At 43.6% G+C, this 27,934-nt stretch overlaps 1 protein-coding gene across 1 annotated transcript; it reads left to right on the plus strand.

Moving 5' to 3' along the window:
* Nucleotides 1-206: 206 nt before the first annotated feature.
* On the plus strand, nt 207-26,735 carry LOC141088513 (cytosol aminopeptidase-like). Its single transcript, XM_073574638.1, is given in 9 exon segments — nt 207-2,300; nt 7,494-7,658; nt 7,987-8,145; nt 8,413-8,537; nt 21,973-22,046; nt 22,048-22,062; nt 23,473-23,575; nt 24,718-24,797; nt 25,881-26,735. Coding segments are annotated over 9 exon segments (984 nt in total). The 5' UTR covers nt 207-2,154; the 3' UTR covers nt 25,998-26,735.
* Nucleotides 26,736-27,934: the final 1,199 nt, after the last annotated feature.

The following is a 27,934-nucleotide window of genomic DNA, read 5'->3' on the forward strand; positions in this document are numbered from 1 at the left end:
GTCCTCCCAGCGGTCCACAAGGAGCGAACAGATTTCCTCCCAGAGTCGTCGGGTAACGATCAGGTCAGCGTGGCGTCGGTCAGCCATATTCCAGAGCGGCTCCCTTTCTCTGACGAGATCGATGAGGTGGTCCACATCGATTCCTCCATCCTCACCGTCAGAGTCGGGACCACGCTGTGAAGGCAGTTAAAGAAAAAGACAAAAATAACATAATTGGCCTCCACAAAAGAAATGAAATAAAAAGTGCAAAAAAACAAAGCAAAAATATTTATACTTACACGCTGGTGACCGCCGCGTTGCTGTCGCCGACGACCCTGGGAGGCACTGCGAGGACCTCTTGACCGAGCACCAGATTGGGAAGACTAGAGAAGAAAACAAAAAATGTTATTTCTTAGGATGTAGGCATTTGTTTGCTGTGTGTGGTCTGCAGAACATTGTTTTCTATGTGTTGTGTGTAGTGTGATGTTGTGTTTCTGCGTTTGATGCCAAAAACTTACCAATTGTGAGCCCACTCCAGGTGTCTGTCCACCCCTTCCTTCTTCTTCTGGGAGCTCCTCTTCAGCTTGTGATTCCTGTTTTGAAATAAAAGGCAATGAATACACATATATTCCAGAGATGATGGATTTTGGAAATAAAAACTTACCGTCAAACGCTGACGATGAGAGGGAGGGCTCCCAGAAGATGTGCTGTCTTCCTGCTGGCCAGACTCCATGGCTGTGGGTGGTGTTGCTGCTGCCAGTGCTGCTGCTGCATCTCTTGGGCGGCTGTTGAATAAAGAGAAACAAAGGGCCAATGAATATCTTGATATTCCATGGCCCTAGTTTGGAGGAATGGGGATTTGATAATTACCGTCTCTCATCTGCTGCTGGACTCCCCTCCTCAGCATGTTCCATTTGCTGCTCCATTTGGCGTGGTGGTGGTGCTGATGGTGCTGCTGCAGTGGTCTCCTGCCTTCTCCTGCGCCTGGTTGCTGTCTTGGGTGGCATGTTGGGTGTGGCTGAGGGTCCCACTGTCTTGCTTTTATATATTTGTCTTGTGGGCAGAGCTACTGAGCATGCTCAGACCAAAAAAAACGGATCCGGCCACCGGATCCGGCTGTCGCCGAATCCGGCGCATTGCGGCGCTCATAGGCTTTCATTGTGTGAAAAAGCCGGACGCGCCGGATCCGGCGTGTCCGGCTTTTTCGCCGGAGACAAAAAACGTTACAGTAGCCGTTTTTCCAGACGCCGGATTGAGACACATTGCCAAATCCGGCGAAAACCGGATGAAACGCATGGCCATCCGGCGCGATCCGGCGCAAATGCAAGTCAATGGGGGGAAACCGGATCCGGCATTGCATTTCGCCGGATCCGGTTTTTGTCAAAAGCGCCGGATCGCGCCTGACAGCGAAAACCTGATGTGTGAAAGAGGCCTTAGAGTTTTTTTTGTGCAGCGCATCGTGCCCAATACAAACGCATACAAAAAATGCATGATGTGTTTTTGCATGCGTTTGCGGTTTTTTTGCGCATTCGTTCTCTAGGGGTTAAAACCAGTGTCTACACATATTTACCCCAAAAACGCATGCGCACGAAAACACAGACAAACGCATGTCCATGCACACACCTGCATTCCCATAGACTGTAATGCGTTATTTTGTCACATTCTGTGCGCATGCGTGTTTTTACGCCTTTCGGCAGACCAAAAAATGCAACAGGTTGCGTCGGGCGCGCCTAGGCGCACACGGCGAAAAAACGCGTGTGCACGAAAATGCGTATGAACGCGTGCAAACGCAAGACCATGCGCGCGCCATGTTAAACATAGGTAGGCATGCCCATGGACACGCACGTTGTGCTGCGCAAAAAATGCTAATGTAAAACCAGCATAAAGTGGACTGACCCTGCCAATGTGTGAGAGGTCAGCAGTGAGTCCGTGTACGGGGGTCTATGACAGGTCAGACACCTGTTTAAAAGCATCAACCCTTTTGTTCTCCATGGAGATGAGCTGACGCTGGAGGAGTCCGACAGCGGCCCCCCCATAGAGAACACAGGAACACTCGGCCATGTAGTGAGGGGTCTGGTGCCTTAGCAGTCAGCCGGACATCTATTGCGTGTGGGGGCTTTACCTGCCCTGACTTCTGACTGTTTGTTGCTTTCCCACCCAGCGGGCTGTAGGCACATGCAGGATTTGGAGATTGCACATGTTGACGTTGACCCCTGCAGAGACGCTCAGGCCGCGGCAGAAGGGGCCGTTCTGGGGTTATATGAATATGATGAGCTTAAGGCCAAAAAGAAGAAAAAAGTCTCAACAATGCCATATGGAAGGTAGAGTTTATTTTATTCCACTATATAGCGCCATTAATTCCGCAGCACTTTACAGACATCATCCCTGTCCCCAATGGGGATCACAATCTAGATTCCATATCAGTCTGTCTTTGGAGTGTGGGAGGAAACCCACAAAAACACTGGGAGAACATGCAAGCTCCTTACAGATGTTATTGGCGGGATTCAACCCAGGACCCCAGTGCTGCAAAGCAAGTGTTACACACTGAGCCACAGAAACCTTTCCTGCAAAGGCTCAGTAAGCTCTTCACATCTACAGTGCCTTGCAAAAGTATTCGGCCCCCTGGAACTTTTCAACCTTTTCCCACATATCATGCTTCAAACATAAAGATATCAAATGTAAATTTTTGATGAAGAATCAACAACAAGTGGAACACAATTGTGAAGTTGAATGAAATTTATTGGTTATTTTGAATTTGTGGAAATTCAAAAACTGAAAAGTGGGGCGTGCAATATTATTCGGCCCCTTTACTTTCAGTGCAGCAAACTCACTCCAGAAGTTCATTGTGGATCTCTGAGTGATCCAATGTTGTCCTAAATGACTAATGATGATAAATATAATCCACCTGTGTGTAATCAAGTCTCCGTATAAATGCACCTGCTCTGTGATAGTCTCAGGGTTCTGTTTGAAGCACAGAGAGCATCATGAAGACCAAGGAACACAACAGGCAGGTCCGTGATACTGTTGTGGAGAAGTTTAAAGCCGGATTTGGATACAAAATGATTTTAAAAACTTTAAACATCCCAAGGAGCCCTGTGCAAGCGATCATATTGAAATGGAAGGAGTATCATACCACTGCAAATCTACCAAGACCCGACTGTCTCTCTAGACTTTCATCTCATACAAGGAGAAGACAGATCAGAGATGCAGCCAAGAGGCCCATGATCACTCTGGATGAACTGCAGAGATCTACAGCTGAGGTAGGACAGTCTGTCCATAGGACAACAATCAGTCGTACACTGCATAAATCTGGCCTTTATGGAAGAGTAGCAAGAAAGCCATTTATCAAAGATATCCATAAAGAGTGTCATTTAAAGTTTGCAACAAGCCACCTGGGAGACACACCAAACATGTGGAAGAAGGTGCTCTGGTCAGATGAAACCAAAATCGAACTTTTTTGCAACAATGGCAAACGATATGTTTGGCGTAAAGGCAACACAGCTCATCACCCTGAACACACCATCCCCACTGTCAAACATAGTGGTGGCAGCATCATGGTTTGGGCCTGCTTTTCTTCAGCAGGGACAGGGAGGATGGTTAAAATTGATGGGAAGATGGATGGAGCCAAACACAGGACCATTCTTGAAGAAAACCTGTTTGAGTCTGCAAAAGACCTTAGACTGGGATGGGAGATTTGTCTTCCAACAAGACAATGATCCCAAACATAAAGCAAAATCTACAATGGAATGGTTCACAAATAATCGTATCCAGGTGTTAGAATGGCCAAGTCACAGTCCAGACCTGAATCCAATCGAGAATCTGTGGAAAGAGCTGAAAACTGCTGTTCACAAACGATCTCCATCAAACCTCACTGAGCTCGAGCTGTTTGCCAAGGAAGAATGGGCAAGAATTTCAGTCTTTCGATGTACAAAACTGATAGAGACATACCCCAAGCGAGTTGCAGCTGTAATCGCAGCAAAAGGTGGCGCAACAAAATGTTACATTAAAGGGGCCGAATAATATTGCACGCCCCACTTTTCAGTTTTTGAATTTCCACAAAAATTTAAAATAACCAATACATTTCATTCAACTTCACAATTGTGTCCCACTTGTTGTTGTTTCTTCACCAAAAATTTACATTTGGTATCTTTATGTTTGAAGTATGATATGTGGGAAAAGGCTGAAAAGTTCCAGGGGGCCGAATACTTTCGCAAGGCACTGTATGTTCTCTGGGCGCTCAACACTGCGAGTCAAGTGCAGGAACATCATAATTGTGCTGCAACGTCTGTGCCGCTATAGGAAAAGCACCGGATTAACTGTACCCCACATGGAATGACACTTTTATAGCATTTTGCATAATGTTTCACAAGACGTTTGCAGTAAACGTGTTCCAGAATTAGCTGCATTGTCGAAAATCTATATATATTTATCACAGTATTAAAAGGGAATCTATCAGCAGGCTTTGGTATGTAATCTGAGAGCAGCATACTATAGGGACTGATTCCGGCGATGTGTCACTTGATCAGCTGCTTGCTGTAGTTTCAATACAATCATTGTTTTATCAGCAAAGAGATGATCATTGGGGGACTGGATGTAGCGTGCCAGGCAGTCCAGCTAATCTGTGTAATCTCCACCACTGATTGGCAGCTTTTTGCCTATACACAGTAAGTTGCCAGTCAGGGATGTGGGTGGGATTATACACAGCTCAGGGTTCACAGCGCTATTACATCTGCAGCAGAGACCAGGGATTTTATGAGGTAGTATGCTTATCATATCTTATAAATAAGATATCTAGTACTTCACACGCCTCCTGAGGAAGTACTGGATGAAACGTACGTTGGGGCGGTGGGAACGCTTTAACAAGTAGGACCTTTTATGTAAGTAATGCTTCCATGCTGTAAGCTATTTGGCTTGAACTGTTGGATGTTTTGCCCCTTGTACCGTTGTCTATGCTGCTTTATAAGATACAGTTAGGTCCATATATATTTGGACAGAGACAATATTTTTCTAATTTTGGTTCTAGACATTACCACAATGAATTTCAAACAAAACAATTCAGATGCAGTTGAAGTTCAGACTTTCAGCTTTCATTTGAGGGTATCCACATTAAAATTGGATGAAGGGTTTAGGAGTTTCAGCTCCTTAACATGTGCCACCCTGTTTTTAAAGGGACCAAAAGTAATTGGACAGAATAAATAATTGTAAATAAAATGTTCATTTCTAGTACTTGGTTGAAAACCCTTTGTTGGCAATGACTGCCTGAAGTCTTGAACTCATGGACATCACCAGACGCTGTGTTTCCTCCTCTTTGATGCTCTGCCAGGCCTTCACTGCAGTGGTTTTCAGTTGCTGTTTGTTTGTGGGCCTTTCTGTCTGAAGTTTAGTCTTTAACAAGTGAAATGCATGCGAAATTGGGTTGAGATCAGGTGACTAACTTGGCCATTCAAGAATATTCCACTTCTTTGCTTTAATAAACTCCTGGGTTGCTTTGGCTTTATGTTTTGGGTCATTGTCCATCTGTAGTATGAAACGACGACCAATCAGTTTGGCTGCATTTGGCTGGATCTGAGCACACAGTATGGCTCTGAATACCTCAGAATTCATTCGGCTGCTTCTGTCCTGTGTCACATCATCAATAAACACTAGTGACCCAGTGCCACTGGCAGCCATGCATGCCCAAGCCATCACACTGCCTCCGCCGTGTTTTACAGATGATGTGGCATGCTTTGGATCATGAGCTGTACCACGCCTTCACCATACTTTTCTCTTTCCATCATTCTGGTAGAGGTTGATCTTGTTTTCATCTGTCCAAAGAATGTTCTTCCAGAACTGTGCTGGCTTTTTTAGATGTTTTTTTAGCAAAGTCCAGTCTAGCCTTTTTATTCTTGATGCTTATGAGTGGCTTGCACCGTGCAGTGAACCCTCTGTATTTACTTTCATGCAGTCTTCTCTTTATGGTAGATTTGGATATTGATACGCCTACCTCCTGGAGAGTGTTGGTCACTTGGTTGGCTGTTGTGAAGGGGTTTCTCTTCACCATGGAGATTATTCTGCGATCATCCACCACTGTTGTCTTCCATGGCGCCCAGGTCTTTTTGCATTGATGAGTTCACCAGTGCTTTCTTTCTTTCTTTCAGGATGTACCAAACTGTAGATTTTGCCACTCCTAATGTTGTAGCAATTTCTCGGATGGGTTTTTTCTGTTTTTGCAGCTTAAGGATGGCTTGTTTCACCTGCATGGAGAGCTCCTTTGACCGCTGTTTCCTTCACAGCAAAACCTTCCAAATGCAAGCACCACACCTCAAATCAACTCCAGGCCTTTTATCTGCTTAATTGAGAATGACATAACGAAGGGATTACCCACACCTGTCCATGAAATAGCCTTGGAGTCAATTGTCCAATTACTTTTGGTCCCTTTGAAAACAGGGTGGCACATGTTAAGGAGCTGAAACTCCTAAACCCTTCATCCAATTTTAATGTGGATACCCTCAAATGAAAGCTGAAAGTCTGAACTTCAACTGCATCTGAATTGTTTTGTTTAAAATTCATTGTGGTAATGTCTAGAACCAAAACTAGAAAAATGTTGTCTCTGTCCAAATATATATGGACCTAACTGTATGATAAGCGTACTACCTCATGTCACCGGTACTTTATAGCGTCCCCACTATTGACTGTCCAGTAGTTCCTTTGTTCTTCTTTTGTTGTGTCAATTTTAACATTAATAATAATAATAATAATAATAATTAAACATTTTAAGGCTGGGTGCCCACGTTGCATTTTTGTATGCGTTTCCGCAGCATTTGTGCCGGCTCAGACGCTGCAGAAATGCTTACAAGATGCTTCTAATTCATTTGCATGCATTTTTGGCTTTTTGTGCCAATGCATGTGTTTTTAACCGCTCAGGAATCGCTTAGCGGCTAAAAACGCAGCATGCTCATTAATTCCCGCATTGCTCAGCGTTTTTAGCCATCCCCAATGATCCCAGAAATCGCGTGTCAAAAAACACGTCAAAAACGCGTCAAAAATCGCGGAAAAAGACGCGCGTTTTCTGGGAAAGGGGATCCTTTTCCTGAGCGTTTAAAAACGCTAGCGTGGGCACATAGCCTAAAAGTATATACTCCTTGGTTATTTTCCCGTATTTTTGTTTTTTGTGTGTGCGCAAATGTGATAACATTCAGCAAAATTGTCACATTATTGTACATATGGCACAAATATTGGGATAACAATATAATAAGTATACATTGGAAATTGTCCTAATGTAAAAATAAGGAAATATTGGTGGCAGATTAGTACTTCAGTTGTATAGTATTAGTGGTGATGTGGAGAATGCGGTTGCAATCTTACTCTTACACAGGTACATCTTTTGTTATTGTATCTTTTTTTTTTTTCTTCCCTTTTTTTGCGTATTTGCTGCATATTAGAAAATCTGTGGACGGCTTCCATAAAGTTGGAAAAAAAATCATCTTTGTATCTAGCCTGCAGTGTGTTTACCCAGAATGATTTGTTCTATTTAGTGAAGAACTAGATGCCTGGCAAAAAGGAGTTTCCTACGCGAAGGGGCAGAACTTGGCTCGTTACTTGATGGAATCTCCAGCGAATTATGTGACTCCGTCAAAGTTTGCTGAGATAATTCAACAGAAGACTGGAGCATTGGGGGACGGGGTTAAGGTGCTCACTAGGTAAGACTGCGGACATATCTGCTGTAAATATTGCAGAAAGGATGAGATGTGAGATGAAGTGTTTCGCAAGAAATGCTTCTTCCAGGGGATATTCTAAATGTATTAATACAACCACCCCATCATTCTCTGCAGTATACCTTTCTTGTATGTATTTCATGTTTTGAGTTTTTTCTTTTTTGGGCTTTTTTTGTGCAATTTAGAACTCTTGTAACTAGGACTGAATTTTGGTTATTTGAATACATACAATGTTGCATTTTTTTTAACCAGTAGACTATAGTTACAGCGACTGTATGCCATGCAGTGATATGCTTCCACTTTGGTTTCCTAGATCAAAGTCCTGGATAGAAGAGCAACAAATGGGAGCGTTTTTAAGTGTGGCCAAAGGATCTGATGAGCCGCCGGTGTTCCTGGAAATCCATTATACTGGCAGCCGTGATCCTAACGAGCCTCCTCTTGTGTTTGTGGGGAAAGGAGTTACTTTTGACAGGTCAGAGACACATCACGTACGGTATGACATTGGGTTGCACAACCTTTGAAAACACTTGCTGACTACTATTGGACAGTATGGAGGTTTTTTTACTTGTGTGTACCTAGATGATGGAAGCAATGTATTACTACTAGCACAGTCCCTGCCCCGGGCAGCAACTATCAGCTGGGCGCACATCCTCCTGATGAATATGTGCAGACTAAAACTACAGAGCATTTTGTGCCTTGTTGAAAGTACCACTGACCCCAAAATGTCTCTTTTTCTAAGTGGTGGGATTTCCTTGAAGCCATCATCTGGAATGGATGCAATGAGAGCGGATATGGGTGGTGCAGCGACGGTCTGTTCTGCCATCTTGACTGCTGCGACTCTCAAATTACCCATTAACCTCATTGGTAAGTAAGTGTGGTTATCCCCAAAAATTATCAGATGCACTTTTTAGTAAGAAAAACTTACTACTAAAAAGTGTGTGTCTTAAATTCCGGAGGAAGCTTCCTGTGATGGAGGAGAACGCAAACTCTAGTGGTTCACGAGCGACCCCGTACAAAGAACTGGCTCTGTGAACGAAGAGAGCCAGCATCCCAGTGAGGGCCACCTGAAGTCTCTGAATGGCTCTCACTGGGGGGTAAAATTACAGTGTTTGGTGGCTGAAACCCTGCCAGCAGTTGTATTGGTTGGCTACACGTTTGCGGGGTTTCGGCAGTATAAAGTCCATTTTAAATGTGTGTATGTGTCCTCTAGGGTGATCTCACATTTAATTGGGATCCAAAGGAGCCTGCTCTCTTTGAGCGAAGCCAAATTATCCAGGTCACCCGAAAGAGTCAGACTGCCCATTACTAGACACCGCATCCTTTCCAATCACTGTGTGTCTATAAATGTGCAAATGTAGCGAGCAGTGTGCATCTATAAATGTGCAAATGTAGCAGAGCTGTGTGCATCTATAAACGTGGAAATGTAGCAGAGCTGTGTGCATCTATAAATGTGGAAATGTAGCCGAGCTGTGTGCATCTATAAATGTGCAAATGTAGCAGAGCTGTGTGCATCTATAAATGTGCCCATGTAGCAGAGCTGTGTGCAACTATAAATGTGGAAATGTAGCAGAGCTGTGTGCAACTATAAATGTGCAAATGTAGTGAGCTGTGTGCATCTATAAATGTGCAAATGTAGCAGAGCTGTGTGCAACTATAAATGTGGAAATGTAGCAGAGCTGTGTGCAACTATAAATGTGCAAATGTAGCAAGCTGTGTGCATCTATAAATGTGGAAATGTAGCAGAACTGTGTGCAACTATAAATGTGCAAATGTAGTGAGCTGTGTGCATCAATAAATGAGCAAATGTAGCAGAGCTGTGTGCAACTATAAATGTGGAAATGTAGCAGAGCTGTGTGCAACTATAAATGTGCAAATGTAGCGAGCAGTGTGCATCTATAAATGTGATACGGCACAGACTTGAAAATCCACCAATAATAGAAAACAGCAAAAGAGCAAAAAGGTTTACCCGTCCAGGCATCCAGACAAATGCAGTCAGGATGCAGTGGACCCATATAATTAAGATGGCCAAAATATCAGCTTAGGATTTAGTGTTGGGTACCCGTAAACGTGGAGATTTTTGACGCAGGTTACGGGCTTGCGTATTTTGGCCAAAATGTCAGCCAATGCTCCACATTTTTTAATGTGTTTTTTGCACTTTTTATTCAGGGTGCAGTTGGGCCCATTTGGTCTTGTAAACTGCGGTGTCTGTTCACATGGCATGCATTTTGATAGCGCTGGGCCAGCCCGCCTGAGCTCATAGAAGGGTGTCTCTACTAGGCTGGCCTGGATGCTGTGCATGGCCATAGTGTGAACAGCGCCGCATACAAGTGTTTTGTTGTGCATTAACATACCAGGCAACCGCCCCCTCCATTTATTGGTAGGCTGCGAGCGGTTGTTTCATCGGTATTCTTGCACCTGTGTTGCCATCTTAACCCGTTCACGACCCCGAAAGTTGTGCAATTTTTCCTGAGTACGCTGATACCCATATGTGGGGGGTAAACAACTGTTTGGGCACACGTCGGGGCTCGGAATGGAGAGAGCGCTGTTTGACATTTTGAACGCAAAATTGGCTGGAATAAATCGTGGCGCCATGTCGCGTTCGGAGACCCCGTGATGTGCCTAAACAGTGGAAACCCCTCAATTCTAACTCCAACTCTAACCCCAACACACCCCTAACCCTAATCCCAACCATAACCCTAACCACAACCCTAACGCCAACACACCCCTAACCCTAATCCCAACTCTAACCCTAACTACAAGCCTAACCCTAATCCCAGCCCTAACCCTAATTCCAACCCTAACCCTAATTTTAACCCTAATTCCAACCCTAACCCTAATTCTAGCCCTAACCATAACCCTAATTCCAACCCTAACCCTAATTCCAACCCTAACCCTAATTCTAACCCTAATTCTAGCCCTAACTATAACCCTAATTACAACCCTAACCCTAGTTCGAACCCTAAATGGAAAAAAAAAATATTTTTTTTATTTTATTATTTGCGCCTGGCTATGGGGGTGATAAAAGGGGGGTGTATTTACTTTTTTTTCATTTTGATCACTGTGAGAGTTTATCACAGTGATCAAAATGAAAAATGAACGGGCAGCCGGCAAATTCATGGGCGCCGCCATCTTGAACAATGGCAGGCGCACTGCGCATGCGCCCGCCATTTTCCAAGATGGCGGGCCGCTGGGAGCCACGGCGGGACACCGGGAGCACCATCGGAGGTCCCAGGGGGGATCGGAAGGTGGGAGGGAGCGATAGGAAGGGGAGGGGGAGCAGATGATGACGGCGGCGGCAACCGGTTGTTTCATCGGTATTCTTGCACCTGTGTTGCCATCTTAACCCCTTCACGACCCATGACGCCTACGTAGGCGTCATGAAAAGTCGTGCCCAAACGACCTATGACGCCTACGTATGCGTCATGCTATAAATAGCCCCCCTGCGGGTCGGGTGACCGGGGTCACTGAAAGGTCACCCGACCCGCACACAGAGGACACTCTACGGTTAATCCCAGGGGGCGTGGCTTAACCCCCACGTGCCTACGATCGCTCTGATTGGCTGTTAAAAGTGAAACAGCCAATCAGCGATTTGTAATATTTCACCAATGAAATTTGGTGAAATATTACAATCCAGCCATGGCCGATGCTGCAATAGCATCGGACATGGCTGGACACCGACACCCGACCCCCCCCCACACCGACTGACCCCGGTCACCCGACCCGCAGGGGGGCTATTTATAGCATGACGCCTACGTAGGCGTCATAGGTCGTTTGGGCACGACTTTTCATGACGCCTACGTAGGCGTCATGGGTCGTGAAGGGGTTAAGATGGCAACACAGGTGCAAGAATACCGATGAAACAACCGGTTGCCGCCGCCGTCATCATCTGTTCCCCTCCCCTTCCTATCGCTCCCTCCCACCTTCCGATCCCCCCTGGGACCTCCGATGGTGCTCCCGGTGTTCCTCCGTGGCTCCCAGCGGCCCGCCATCTTGGAAAATGGTGGGCGCATGCGCAGTGCGCCTGCCATTGTTCAAGATGGCGGCGCCCATGAATTTGCCGGCTGCCCGTTCATTTTTCATTTTGATCACTGTGATACACTCTCACAGGGATCAAAATGAAAAAAAAGTAAATACACCCCCCTTTTATCACCCCCATAGCCAGGCGCAAATAATAAAATAAAAAAAATATTTTTTTTTTCCATTTAGGGTTCGAACTAGGGTTAGGGTTGTAATTAGGGTTATAGTTAGGGCTAGAATTAGGGTTAGAATTAGGGTTAGGGTTGGAATTAGGGTTAGGGTTGGAATTAGGGTTATGGTTAGGGCTAGAATTAGGGTTAGGGTTGGAATTAGGGTTAAAATTAGGGTTGGAATTAGGGTTAGGGCTGGGATTAGGGTTAGGCTTGTAGTTAGGGTTAGAGTTGGGATTAGGGTTAGGGGTGTGTTGGCGTTAGGGTTGTGGTTAGGGTTATGGTTGGGATTAGGGTTAGGGGTGTGTTGGGGTTAGAGTTGGAGTTAGAATTGAGGGGTTTCCACTGTTTAGGCACATCACGGGGTCTCCGAACGCGACATGGCGCCACGATTTATTCCAGCCAATTTTGCGTTCAAAATGTCAAACAGCGCTCTCTCCATTCCGAGCCCCGACGTGTGCCCAAACAGTTGTTTACCCCCCACATATGGGTATCAGCGTACTCAGGAAAAATTGCACAACAACTTTCGGGGTCTAATTTCTCCTGTTACCCTTGGGAAAATAAGAAATTGGGGGCTAAAAAAATGATTTTTATTTTCACGGCTCTGAGTTATAAACTTCGGTGAAGCATTTGGGGGTTCAAAGTGCTCACCACACATCTAGATAAGTTCCTTGGGTGGTCTAGTTTCCAAAATGGGGTCACTTGTGGGGGGTTTCCACTGTTTAGGCACATCAGAGGCTCTGCAAACGTAACATGATGCCCGCAGACTATTCCATCATGTCAGTATTTCAAAACGTCACTACTTCCCTTCCAAGCCCCGACATGTGCCCAAACAGTGGTCCCTCCCCACATATTGGGTACCAGCGTACTCAGGACAAACCGGACAACAACTTTTGGTGTCCAATTTCTCCTGTTACTATTGTGAAAATAAAAAATAGCGGGCTAAAAAATCAAATCAAAAAATCAAAAAATTTTTGAGGAAAAAAAAATATTTTTATTTACACAGCTCTGCGTTATACACTTCTGTAAAGCACCTGGGGGGTTCAAAGTGCTCACTATGCATCTAGATAACTTCCTTAGGGGGTCTAGTTTCCAAAATGGGGTGATTTGTGGGGGAGCTCCAAAGTGTAGGCAGACAGGGCCTCTCCAAACACGACATGGTGTCCGCTAACGATTGGAGCTAATTTTCCATTCAAAAAGTCAAATGGCGCTCCTTCCCTTCTGAGCCCTGCCGTGCGCCCAAACAGTGGTTCCCCCCCCCACATATGGGGTGCCAGCGTACTCAGGACAAACTGAACAGCAACTTTAGGGGTCCAATTTATCCTGTTACCCTTGTGAAAATAAAAAATATCGGGCTAAAAAAATCATTTTGAGGAAAAAAAAATTTTTTATTTTCATGGCTCTGCGTTTATAAACTTCTGTGAAGCACTTGGGGGTTCAAAGTGCTCACTACACATCTAGATAAGCTCCTTGGGGGTCTAGTTTCCAAAAGGGGGCATAATAGATGGCCATCTTGACTGGGGGCATAATAGATGGCAAACAGAAAAATATGATATCTAACATAGTATTTGACCAAAAAAGAGCGCCAAATGTTTTACCAGTATCTAGTGCATCACATAGCGACTATATTAGGCACCATGGATAAGTATCCAATAGCATAGGTGGATAAGGTAACCGCACATGCGCAAATGACCATAAAAAATTTATATACGGCCATCAAAGATGGAAACACACCTAATAGTAAGCGTAAAAAATACCAATGTATTTATATGAAAATTTATAGATTGTTACAAAGCATAAAAAATGATTAAACACAAGGGTTATAAGGATATAGGGTAACCCAACGTATTCCAGTCCTATACAGGTTTATGACAACAATATATATACCCCATGCATTAGTTTAGTCAAAAATTATAGCCATAAAAATGTACATAGTCCTATTATAATCTAAATGGAATAAGTTAGCCCAAAAATAATGCTATTACAATGAAATATAAAGAATAATCTCTATCAGCCGCATTATTATGCATTGCCCCCATATATATAACTACATATGCTTGTAAATAGAGGAGTATACAGCCATATATCAATGATCACCACATAGAAGTCCACCCATAAAAAATGGAAAAAAAATGGGCAACAAAGAGAACACATCTTCATCTTCTTGTATAGGAGAATGTTGATATATTCATAGAAGAGACGATCATATTTATCCAAAGCCTCCAGAAGATATTTCGGACCCAGACAACCCAACCAAAAAGATGCCAAATCTAAAAGACTAAAATAAAACAAAGTTAAAAAAGACACAACAAATGTCACTCCAGAAGTGTAACAGTACCACAACGGGGGAATAGGTGGAGGAGAAGAGGGAAAGATAAATGGAAAACTCACAAAAATGGAACGAATGAAAGACATTCGTTAAGGCCATATGGATGGACTGTTTTCAATTTCCAAATCCATTTAGCTTCTAATTGACTCAATCTTTTAGAGAGACCCCCACCTCGAATATCAATTTTCAGGGCCTCAATGCCCCATACCATAAGTGAGGTGGAATCACAGCCATGGTGCTCCTTGAAATGTCTAGGTATAGTCCTCAGGGTGGAAGCATCCGTGTGGCCACGAGCCGCCTGAATCCCCAACACGTGCTCCCTGACTCGGACCTTGAATTGTCGCGTAGTAAGGCCTACATAAATAAGGCCACAGGGACACGTAGCATAGTATACGACATACCTAGTCGTACAGGTAATGCGTTGTCTAATACTGAAGACCTGATCTCCACTCGAATTGTTAAATTCAGTACACCGCATAATGTTGGGGCAGGCGACACAGTGGCCACACGGATAACAACCAACCCCGGGAATGTGACCATCCAGAAAGGTAGTTTTAGAGCCCACAGCGTAGTGGCTCATAACCAGATGATCCCTTAAGTTTCTAGACCGTCGGAACGCCATGGCTGGTCTCTCTGTTGTGATCCTGTTAATGACCGGGTCAATGCGGAGGATAGGCCATGCTTTATCAAGGGCAGAACGAACAGCCTCTGATCTAGAGCTAAAAGTAGTAATAAACCTAACAGTTTGGTTACCCCTAGATGTATTGGACATCCCTGATCTATATAATAAATCCTGCCTAGTAGCATGCTTAGCTCGATTGAAAGCAATTTTGATGGATCTCCGGCTATATCCACGTTCTAGAAATCGTTGACGAAGCTCATCCGCCCGATGAAAGAATGTCTCATCTGTAGAACAGATACGGCGCAGTCGTAAAAATTGACCGATGGGTACCGCCTTAATGACATGTCTTGGATGTGCGGATGAGGCGTGCAGCAAGGAATTTGTTGCGGTAATCTTTCTAAATATGTCTGTTTGCACCATCCCATAGGGGTCCCTCCTTACGGTAACGTCCAAAAAGTCCAATTCATTAGCATCAGATGTGAACGTAAGTATAATATTACGGTCATTGCTGTTCAATTTTGAGATAAGCTGCGCAAGGTCGATGGAGCTGCCTTGCCAGATGAAGAATATATCATCAATGTACCGCGTCCAAAGGGGGACACGGCACATTGACGCATCCTCATCTGACAAAAAGAGGTCCCTCTCCCACAGCCCCAGGAATAGGCCAGCATAGGTGGGCGCAAAGGCCGCACCCATGGCGGTCCCCTGGAGCTGGAGGTAGAAGGACCCCTTGAACACAAAAAAATTGTGCGTGAGGGTGAACTCTAATAGTTCCAGCAGAAGGTCCCTAAGCCTGGGAGCCAAAGGAGAAGTCTCCAAAAAGAATTTCACGGCTCTCAGGCCATCCGAATGTCTGATGTTAGTATATAGGGACTCCACATCTGCTGAAACTAGAAGAGTGTCACCCTCAAGGCAGAGTCTGTTGACCCTGCGCAGCAGATCCCCAGTGTCACGGAGGAAGGAAGGGAGGCACATAACAAGAGGTTGCAGGTGGTAATCTATCCATTTGTTTATATTTTCCAGAAAGTTGCCACGTCCCGACACTATAGGTCGTCCGGGTGGCACCGAGGAGCTCTTATGTATCTTAGGGAGCAGATACAGAGTTGGGATCGTGGGTTCAGGAACCATTAATGCTGAAAATAATGGTTTGGTGATAACGCCATCCCGTAGAGATCTTTTCAGAATTGTTTCCAGCTGAGATAAGTATGAGAGGGGGTTATAGGTCAATTTTCTATAACAGGTCTACCTCCAGCTCCAGGGGACCGCCATGGGTGCGGCCTTTGCGCCCACCTATGCTGGCCTATTCCTGGAGCTCTAGGAGAGGGACCTCTTTTTGTCAGATGAGGATGCGTCAATGTGCCGTGTCCCCCTTTGGATGCGGTACATTGATGATATATTCTTCATCTGGCAAGGCAGCTCCGTCGACCTTGCGCAGCTTATCTCAAAATTGAACAACAATGACCGTAATATTATACTTACGTTCACATCTGATGCTAATGAATTGGACTTTTTGGACGTTACCGTAAGGAGGGACCCCTATGGGATGGTGCAAACAGACATATTTAGAAAGATTACCGCGACAAATTCCTTGCTGCACGCCTCATCCGCACATCCGAGACATGTCATTAAGGCGGTACCCATCGGTCAATTTTTACGACTGCGCCGTATCTGTTCTACAGATGAGACATTCTTTCATCGGGCGGATGAGCTTCGTCAACGATTTCTAGAACGTGGATATAGCCGGAGATCCATCAAAATTGCTTTCAATCGAGCTAAGCATGCTACTAGGCAGGATTTATTATATAGATCAGGGATGTCCAATACATCTAGGGGTAACCAAACTGTTAGGTTTATTACTACTTTTAGCTCTAGATCAGAGGCTGTTCGTTCTGCCCTTGATAAAGCATGGCCTATCCTCCGCATTGACCCGGTCATTAACAGGATCACAACAGAGAGACCAGCCATGGCGTTCCGACGGTCTAGAAACTTAAGGGATCATCTGGTTATGAGCCACTACGCTGTGGGCTCTAAAACTACCTTTCTGGATGGTCACATTCCCGGGGTTGGTTGTTATCCGTGTGGCCACTGTGTCGCCTGCCCCAACATTATGCGGTGTACTGAATTTAACAATTCGAGTGGAGATCAGGTCTTCAGTATTAGACAACGCATTACCTGTACGACTAGGTATGTCATATACTATGCTACGTGTCCCTGTGGCCTTATTTATGTAGGCCTTACTAAGCGACAATTCAAGGTCCGAGTCAGGGAGCACGTGTTGGGGATTCAGGCGGCTCGTGGCCACACGGATGCTTCCACCCTGAGGACTATACCTAGACATTTCAAGGAGCACCATGGCTGTGATTCCACCTCACTTATGGTATGGGGCATTGAGGCCCTGAAAATTGATATTTGAGGTGGGGGTCTCTCTAAAAGATTGAGTCAATTAGAAGCTAAATGGATTTGGAAATTGAAAACAGTCCATCCATATGGCCTTAACGAATGTCTTTCATTCGTTCCATTTTTGTGAGTTTTCCTTTTATCTTTCCCTCTTCTCCTCCACCTATTCCCCCGTTGTGGTACTGTTACACTTCTGGAGTGACATTTGTTGTGTCTTTTTTAACTTTTTTAACTTTGTTTTATTTTAGTCTTTTAGATTTGGCATCTTTTTGGTTGGGTTGTCTGGGTCCGAAATATCTTCTGGAGGCTTTGGATAAATATGATCGTCTCTTCTATGAATATATCAACATTCTCCTATACAAGAAGATGAAGATGTGTTCTCTTTGTTGCCCATTTTTTTTCCATTTTTTATGGGTGGACTTCTATGTGGTGATCATTGATATATGGCTGTATACACCTCTATTTACAAGCATATGTAGTTATATATATGGGGGCAATGCATAATAATGCGGCTGATAGAGATTATTCTTTATATTTCATTGTAATGGCATTATTTTTGGGCTAACTTATTCCATTTAGATTATAATAGGACTATGTACATTTTTATGGCTATAATTTTTGACTAAACTAATGCATGGGGTATATATATTGTTGTCATAAACCTGTATAGGACTGGAATACGTTGGTTTACCCTATATCCTTATAACCCTCGTGTTTAATCATTTTTGATGCTTTGTAACAATCTATAAATTTTCATATAAATACATTGGTATTTTTTACGCTTACTATTAGGTGTGTTTCCATCTTTGATGGCCGTATATAAATTTTTTATGGTCATTTGCGCATGTGCGGTTACCTTATCCACCTATGCTATTGGATACTTATCCATGGTGCCTAATATAGTCGCTATGTGATGCACTAGATACTGGTAAAACATTTGGCGCTCTTTTTTGGTCAAATACTATGTTAGATATCATATTTTTCTGTTTGCCATCTATTATGCCCCCAGTCAAGATGGCCGCGACCATTTTGTGGCCGTCTGCGCATGCACGGGTGACGCGCGCCTAACTCCACCCCCATCCGCCCGTGGTCTGGCGTCTGACGTCACGGGGCCCCGTGTATTGTCAGCGCCAGCCCGGACGTGTTGGTGGGTGGGTGGTTGGTCGTTCCCCTGATTGGCGCTCAGGTTTATTTGGACCCCTATTTATAGTACACCCGGTGGCCTTTTATGACACACCCCCTGAGGAAGGAAGCGGTGTAGCTTCCGAAACGTACGTTGGGCTGTTTTCCTTGCGCCGGTGGTCCAGTGCCCCCTTAGGTATGAGTATTATGTTTGTATTTTGATCTCTCATAACCCCCTTCTTTGGGGTTGCCTGACGGTCTGGGGATTTTACCCTTTATTTCACTATGACTAGTCGGCTTGTATATACCACTAATGGAGATACATTATACCATATTGATATACCTTAGGGAATCTCTGTACCTCTGTGCGTTCTGCTTGTGTCACTTCTGTCATGCCAATTTTTATCTGTGTCCTTAATAAAGATTCATGTTATTTCTACCTATTTTGGATGTTTATGCACTGTTTTTTCGGTTGCTTCTTTATAAGAGGTACAGGGAGTGGACTGCTGAGGACTGGGGTAAAGTCATTTTCTCTGATGAATCCCCTTTTCGATTGTTTGGGACGTCTGGAAAACGGCTTATTCGGAGAAGACCAGGTGAGCGCTACCACCAGTCTTGTCTCATGCCAACTGTCAAGCATCCTGAAACCATTCATGTGTGGGGTTGCTTCTCAGCCAAGGGAATGGGCTCTCTCTCAGTCTTGCCTAAAAACACAGCCATGAATAAAGAATGGTACCAGAATGTCCTCCAAGAGCAACTTCTCCCAACCGTCCAAGAGCAGTTTGGCGATCAACAATGCCTTTTTCAACATGGAGTACCTTGCCATAAAGCAAAGGTGATAACTAAATGACTCAGAGAACAAAACATAGAGATTTTGGGACCATGGCCTGGAAACTCCCCAGATCTTAATCCCATTGAGAACTTGTGGTCAATCATCAAGAGACGGGTGGACAAACAAAAACCTTCAAATTCAGACAAAATAAAAGCATTGATTTTGCAAGAATGGACTGCTATCAGTCAGGATTTGATCCAGAAGTTGATTGAGAGCATGCCAGGGAGAATTGCTGAGGTCCTGAAGAAGGGTCAACACTGCAAATATTGACTTGCTGCATTAACTCATTCTAACTGTCAATATAACCTTTTGCTACTCATAATATGACTGCAATTATATTTCTGTATGTGATAAAAACATCTGACAAACACACATAAAAACCAGAGGGCAGCAGATCATGTGAAAATATAATATTTGTGTCATTCTCAAAACTTTTGGCCATGACTGTAGATAAGTTCCTTGGAGGGTCTAGTTTCCAAAATGGGGTCACTTGTGGGGGAGCTCCAGTGTTTAGGCACACAGGGACACTCCAAACGCGACATGGCAACCGCTAAATATTACAGTATATTTTCCATTCAAAAAGTCAAATGGCGCTCCTTCCCTTATGAGCCCTGCCATGCGCCCAAACAGTGGTTTATGACCACATATGAGGTATCGGTGTACTCAGGAGAAATTGCCCAACAAATTTTAGGATCCATTTTATCCTGTTGCCCTTGTGAAAATGAAAAAATTGATGCTAAAAGAAAATTTTTGTTGGAAAAATTAAAATGTTCATTTTTTCCTTCCACATTGCTTTAGTTGCTGTGAAGCACCTGAAGGGTTAATAATCTTCTTGAATGTAGTTTTGAGTAGCTTGAGGGGTGCAGTTTTTAGAATGGTGTCACTTTTGGGTATTTTCTGCCATATAAACCCCTCAAAGTGACTTCAAATGTGAGGTGGTCCCTAAAAAAAATGGTTTTGTAAATTTTGTTGTAAAAATGAGAAATCGCTGGTCAACTTTTAACCCTTATAACTTCCCAACAAAAAAAAAATTTGTTTCTGAAATTGTGCTGATGTAAAGTAGACATGTGGGAAATGTTATTTATTAACTATTTTGTGTCACATAACTCTCTGGTTTAACAGAATAAAAATTCAAAATGTGAAAATTGCAAAATTTTCAAAGTTTTCGCCAAATTTCCGTTTTTTTCACAAATAAATGCAAACATTATCGACCTAAGTTTACCACTAACATGAAGCCCAATATGTCACGAAAAAACATTCTCAGAATCGCTAGGATCCGTTGAAGCGTTCCTGAGTTATTACCTCATAAAGGGACACTGGTCAATATTGTCAAAAATGGCCAGGTCGCTAAGGTCAAAATAGGCTGGGTCATGAAGGGGTTAATTGTATGGGTCCACTGCATCCTGATGGTGCATTTGTCTGGAGGCCTGTACGGGTAAACCTTTTTGCTCTTTTGCTGTTTTCCATCTATAAATGTGGAAATGTAGCAGAGCTGTGTGCATCTATAAATGTGCAAATGTAGCAGAGCTGTGTGCATCTATAAATGAGCAAATGTTTCAGAGCTGTGTCTATACGTAGCAGATCTGTGTGTGTATAATACACATTAACAATTGATCTATTACATTCCTATTCTACCCTAGTGCATTAAAATTAGTGATCATGACCTCTCCATTTTACCCGGGAAGTTTTAGTTAGTAGGAAAAATGTTTTTCCTATTTTGTGCTCTCTAAACCTAGAGTGTAGTGCAAAATAATACAGTATTTATCTTTCAATTTTAGTTATATAAAGGCTATATGAAAATGACAGTTTTATTCACTTTTACTTTTATGCCACCAATTGAACCACATACCGTGGTATGAGCTGTGTACACAAATTTGTGGAATATTTGAAAATTAATTTTGTTTTAAATGCAGTGGAACAATTTTTAAAAATCTGGCTGTAAATGTTTTCCCCTCCCAATTTAAGTACGGTAACTTCCGACATATCAACTGTTTTGATTAATGGTGTCAGAGTGCTGAAACCTTCGCAGACCACTTATATACTTTTGTGAGCATATACAATGCTAACCCTGCCCCTCCAAAAATGAGCTAAAAGGGCACAATTCTGATTATAGTGCCCCTGACCTTTTTGTTTTATGGATCAGTGGGGGGGTGCTAAACTCGCATACCCTCACTGATCAAAACTTAAAGCGTTTAAGTGTGACATATAAAAAGTTCTCTAAAATTGCTTTTTGTCTTCCATGGAGGGGGGGAGAATTGCCCAGAATTGTGGCACTTTTTTTTGTGAAGTTTCTCTAAAAGAAAAAAAAAACTGAAGAGGGAGATTGGAGTAGATAGCTGACCTGCATTTTTTTCTTTTTAAATCCATTGATGAATCGGACAAAAACTCCACGAAACCACCCAAACTCTGGCAACAATGGCGGGGACAGCAAAAACAGAAAAATAGACACGTAAACACACAAAAATAAACTTTAAAACAGGCAAAATGCGATAATGGATTACTTTCTTGTCCCATCCCATGGACCACTTTTTAGGACATTTTTTTTATATTTGATTATTCTGCAGTAAATTACTTAAAAAAATCAATTTGGTACAAAGTAAAACACCCGTCACGCAGCGGCTTATCAGAACAGTAGGAAGTCGGCCAAGTCTTTGGTCCTGTTGCCAAGAGGCTCCCAAACAGCGGCCATTGTAGTTACTCAGCATTGGTCCTAGGTTTTCTATGGCATCTCTACTCCTGTCTGATACTTTTTATCTTGTATGTAATATGTTTCTGTAAAACTAATGATGGTGTTAATCTCGTCCTGTAAGGTTTGGCTCCACTGTGTGAAAATATGCCCAGCGGCAGAGCTAATAAGCCTGGGGATGTGGTGAAGGCCAAGAACGGGGAAGACCATCCAGGTAATCTTCACCCATTGCCAGCTGTGGTGACGGCCATTATCCTGACTAGTAGGAGTTTAGTAGGGTGACGAATACAAATATCAGCTTTGCCCTAGGTTTCCTCAGCTTTTGGCTCCCTAGTAAACATGATATAAATGGAGATCTGGCCCCTGGGTTTATGCTCTTATCTCATTGTAACCCAAGGCAATGTGTAGCGGGGCCTGTGATGGGTTGGACCATTAGATGTACATGGTCAGTGTGAAGCTGGAAAGTGTTCTGTACCAACACCACCAAACAATGGAGAACCAGCTCAAAACTCGCCACCCTGAGCCATTGTTAGTAGTGCTATCCAGTTCAAAGTGGCACTGAGGAGTGGCCATACATTTGTCATGTATAGTCAATGGCGTAGCGTGTGTTGGGGGCCCCGGTAAGGCAAGTGTTTTCATTGTGCTGTGTAGTATTAGTATAGAGTCCCTTACACTAATCCAGTACTGAACCCCCAAACATATTATTGTTTTTGTTTTTTAACCCCTTACTGATATCTGTCGGCACCCTGTCTTTGATGCGAGCTCAGGAACTGAGATTGCATCTTTCCCAGCAGATGATGGCTGTGTTATTCAGCCATCATCTGCCTCTAACATCCTCGTGTAGAGCGGAGCTCTGTCCACAGGTGTTTACCTGTTAAACTTAGCTGCCAGTCTTTTGACAGCGGCATTCACAGCTCACGTCCTGAGGAGCGCGCTGTTCTAATTGGCTGTTGGCTCCAATGCGAGGTGCTCGCGGTCTCACAATGGGTTGTCATGACAGCTGGGGGTCTGCTGAAGACTCCTTATGGCTGTCATGGTGGTGCTCCAATGAGAGCGGGATTTTTTCCTATATAAAGCAACACTGGTATTGCTTAATCCTATATATCCAAGGAGGATAATGGTAGACACTTCACTATTCAATACACCACCTATATCTGTTCCTGCAATAGTCAGTAGCTGTCAGATAGGAAGAGATTCCAGCTTCATAATTAAAATATTGACTTTTTCGATGGATATATAAAAACAAATTACAATTGAAAAGACAAGGCAAGAAGCCTCCACAGAAGGGGGACACGAGCAAAATATAAACCCATCCCACAATAGTGGATAAATTGCTGTATTCAGTCCTTCAGGGTTTAGATTTATTACAGTGCAGGATCTTTCTAGAATAGACCACGATAGAGCCGGATTGTTCTCTAATGCCACCAGTTTTGTGACTATTATAGATAAAGTGCGAGTCCTATAATTCAATAGAATACAGATATCTAACCGCAAGATGAAGGGTTCTCCTCTAATAAGTATTGATCCCTTGCCCTGTACTGATCAGATCTGAACAGCAATTTAGTTTGTTTTATTTTATAGATGGCAAAGTAGTAAATCCATGACTGCTGCTGTTTCCTCACAGGTAGATAACACTGACGCGGAGGGACGGCTGCTGTTGGCGGACGCTCTGTGTTACGCACACAACTTTAATGCAAGAGCGATCGTAAATGCAGCGACATTAACAGGTATGGGAGCTGCGTACACATGATGGAAGGGGCTGGAAGAATGTACACATGGGCTCCGATTCATTAAGTGTGGGGTCTCAACGTGAGAGGCGCGCGCCACTTAGGATGCCCCAAACTCGTTATCACTGCTGTGCGGATCCATGCACCTCGCAAGAAACAGGACTGGAGTAACACTTGTAGAGTAAGAATCACCCCCCACTTTTGATGAATTTAATGGGCGGGTGTAGCCAGGCCCCATCCCCCTTCACCAGCTCAGAATAGATGATCCGTTACTGATCGGTGAGGGTCTGACCAGGGAATAACTGTCCCTGATTGAGCTTTTTTTTTAAATTCAAGTTACAAAATTGAGTGGCAGATTGGATACTTGATTACTGCTCCATACCTCCTCTTACAGGGCTGCCAGAAAAAGCCGAGTGCAGCACTGGGCAGCCCCCCATAGGATGAGCAGAGCAGCGGTCAGGTATCTGCATTGCCGCTCTATTTAACCAGAGATAAAAGTTCCAATTTTGCCGATCAATACGGTTACCGATCAGTAAGATTTCACCAGTAGACTTGGGCGACTTTGCAGAGGGAACCCGGGTTCCTGGATCACGCCTGCCCATCAGCTGATCGCCGCCGCAGCTGCATATGTCACATGCTGTGACTGACACAGGCGCGACACATGCAGCTGCAGAGCCGTTCAGCCGGTGTGATCCAGGAAGCCGGGTTCCCTCTGCAGCTTATTTGGTAAGCGCTTATAGCTTGCCGAATAAGAGGGAACCCGAACAAATTTGCTCAACTCTAATCACCAGTCCTATGGATGGGTAATAACTGGAGAACCCTTTTAATTTGGATTTCAAAAAAATATAATGTATGTCGTAGAGAAATAATGTTTGTTTTTTCTTTAGCTGTATATTTTATTAGTTTTGCATTGTCTGTCTGGTGGTCTGTGCTTTATGGCGGCTGCAATTGGGTGGAATATGAATGGTGGAAGAAGTGTCAGTAGACACAACCAGCTACCAGGATGTGATTGGTGCAGATGGAGCCCGGCTTTATCCGTTTCACTTTGTGGGATTGTACTGCAGCTGTATGCAGTTATTGTATGTAGATGTCTGCCTGTGTCTTCTCACGAGGAGCACGGCTCACCGGGAATTGTTGTGTAGGTGCAATGGACGTAGCCCTGGGATCTGCAGCCACTGGAGTCTTCACCAATTCTTCTTGGCTTTGGAATCACCTTCAAGAGGTCAGAAACATTTTACTTTCTATCTTCTTGTCATAACATGCTCTTCTGTCTGAATCATTGTTCATTTCACTTTATTCCCCCCCCTTTCCTTATTCCAGTAGCTCTTTATTTGTCCACTAACATAACTGTACGAGAGATTTTTTTTTTTTTTTTTTTTGGGTTGGGAGGAGGGTGTGTTCTAGTTTTGAAAGACACCATTCACTTTTTGTACTATATTTGTCTTTTTTTTTTTAATTTTTTTTTTTTATAGCGCTCATTGTGCAGTAAATGACCTGGAACACAATTATTCAGGTCAGTGCAATTACAACAGTGCCAAAGCTGCATAGGTTTGGGCTCCCCCCTTTGTTTGGTCTTAAAGAAAACATTTGGAACTTTTGTAATAAATAAAAAGAATAAAAAAATTTCTTCCATTCATATAGCTGTGCAAGAGCTTGTTTTTCACATGGCGAGATTTTTTTTTCTCTTTCTTTTCCTTGACCCAATTATGGGGTCCATGCAACGTTTTGATTTTTCACTGCATTTTTTGGAGGTTATGTTGACCAAAAAAATGGTCAGTTTGGCTTTATTTTTTGACTTTTCCAGTATTGTAATTCTTAACATTTTTCATTGTTTTTCCTTCATTTTGCAGCAATGCCAAATAGATTCAGATCAGGAAAAGGAATTCAATTCATACTGTCAGGGTGTGTTTTTCTTTACTTGAACTTGTTCTGTATACTGCAGCAATATATAGTAAAAATTACCAGTCGCCTATTAAGATAGGGCAAGGCTGCGTAGGAGCACAAAGATGGAGGCAATGAGGGCCTTCAGAAGGTGTCTGGCTGCCAACGAAACCATCAGCACCTTCCCATTCAGCACTATTTCAGCTGTCATACAGCGATCTGAGCTAGCTCCAGTTGTTGCTACTAGAGGCAGTTGCCAGCTGTGTAACACTGCCAGCATCTGTTCTGTATGGGGGCGGCTCAGCTCCTGAGAGAACTCCGTACACCTGCACCTTTTGTGGGAAGGCACCAAGTATGTATTCTAGACCTGTGGGATGTCCTCCACATTGCTGAATTTACTGCTGATGTTTCATGTTCCTTCCAGGCCAGCGTCGTGACTGGGGATCGTGTATGGAGAATGCCTCTCTTTGATCATTACACTAAACAAGTGACTGAGTCGGCCCTCGCAGACCTTAATAATGTCGGGAAGTACAGCAGGTAATGGATGTAAATATGGTGGTTGTAGTAGGTTTCTAAAGTATCTCATAGAGCGACCCCCGCCTCTGAGACCTCCATCCATCACCAAAACGGAGATCCAGATTTGCTCATCTGTTGGAATTCCTATAGAAATGATTGGTGAGATCCTAACCACATGGGTGCACCCCTACAGGATATGTCATCAATTTCTATCATGGGAATATTATTATTATTGGGTTTTTTTTTTTCCTTTTTATGTGGATTTTATTAAAAAATAAACCTACAATTTCCACATCAGTAGTATACATGAGGTAATGTATCTTGCTCCACAGAAACTAATGAAAGGTTTTCTTCTCGCAGATCTGGGGGTGCGTGTACGGCCGCGGCTTTCTTGAAGGAGTTTGTCACGTCCCCGCACTGGGCTCACCTGGATACAGCCGGAGTCATGTCCAACAAGGATGAGGTCCCTTATCTGCGCAAGGGCATGTCCGGCCGCCCCACAAGGACTCTGGTAGAATTCGCCGATCGGCTGAGTAAGGACAAGAAGCCCAAATAATCCGGACATCAGTTACCGGATCTGCTTCGTCCTATGTGGACGTAATGAACTAAAGCGCAATGACCTTGCTATGCACTTATTTTTTTTACTAACACGACCAAAGCAAATCTAGAATCTGCGCCTCCATCTTCAGATGATTCTGCAATTTTAATACATCTACGTGCTGAGTGGAGAAATGTCTGAAAATAAAGAAAAAATCAAAAATTGTATCTGCCAGTCATATCTCACACATTTGTTTTATAGGTGTTGAACGCTTTAGGCACGATTCATCATTGCATTTTGGACGTGACAAATTAATCAAACTATTTGTACTTTTTTTTTTTCCTCCAAGCGGTTTCTGATTTTTATGTCAGTGTGACTTTCCAGATGAATTAAACAGATTCATTAAATGCGACTATTTAAAAAAAAAAAAGTTGCAAAATTTGGCACAATTCTACTCTTCTAGTCCTCCCTGGAGTGAATATATCAGTTATTTGGCTGCAACTTTTCCCATTTAAGCACTCGCAGAACCAGTTAGGAAAAAGACAGCTTGAGGTTATGCTCAAAACTCGAGTCTCATGTGCCATTTTGATGAATCTAGTGCAACAAAGTCAGCAAAAACCACAAGTTGAAAGACTTAAAGGGTTCAATTCATCATGAGCTGGGTATATTTTACTATCTGCCGTACATGTACTGTGCAAGTCATATGTGTATGGAGCTGGGCCGCAAAGTGTAAATGATTAAGTCACGGGTTTCCCTGAATCTTCTATATATCAATCTGCTCAGCTCCTGGTCACGCTACAAAGCAGTTGTGGAGTTTCTCACTCAGGATGCTGTTTTCTCCTGATGTAGATTTACTGAATATATTAGTGGAAGGGATCTTCCTGGCATTTGTTCTCAGTAGATTCCTTTTGTATAGTTAATGGGGACCTGTCTCCTTGGAAAACGCCACCTTCAAGTCCACACTCACTGCAGCAAAACAAATCTGCTTCTCATATCTTATATCCTCCCTGTCTCGCAACCCTAATCAGCTATTCAGTAGTTTCAGTTGTCTCTTCCATCCCCCAGCACCCCCTCTCTCTCCTCTCATATCAGCTGCAGACTTTGCTTAATTCTTCAAGCAGAAAATTAACATCTGAGAAAGCTCAGGCCTACAGCCCTTCCTCATAACTCAGCCCTCCTCCTCCAAAACCAGTGTCTCTGCCATTATAGAAGACCAACTTTCCTCTCTACTCTCCAGATCACATCTCGCCACCTGTGCACTTGACTGATCCTGTCCCACCTCATACTAAACCTCACCAGTCTTCATCCCACCTCTTCAACCTCTCACTAACAACTGGGGTCTTCCCCCTTATGCTTTATATGTACCTTGATCACGCCCACCCTTGACCCATCCTCTGTATCTAGCTATCGACTCGTATCACTTC

The sequence above is a fragment of the Dendrobates tinctorius genome, unplaced genomic scaffold, assembly GCF_039654945.1.
Source record: "Dendrobates tinctorius isolate UK_male_01 unplaced genomic scaffold, ASM3965494v1 ptg000039l, whole genome shotgun sequence".
Taxonomy (NCBI): domain Eukaryota; kingdom Metazoa; phylum Chordata; class Amphibia; order Anura; family Dendrobatidae; genus Dendrobates; species Dendrobates tinctorius.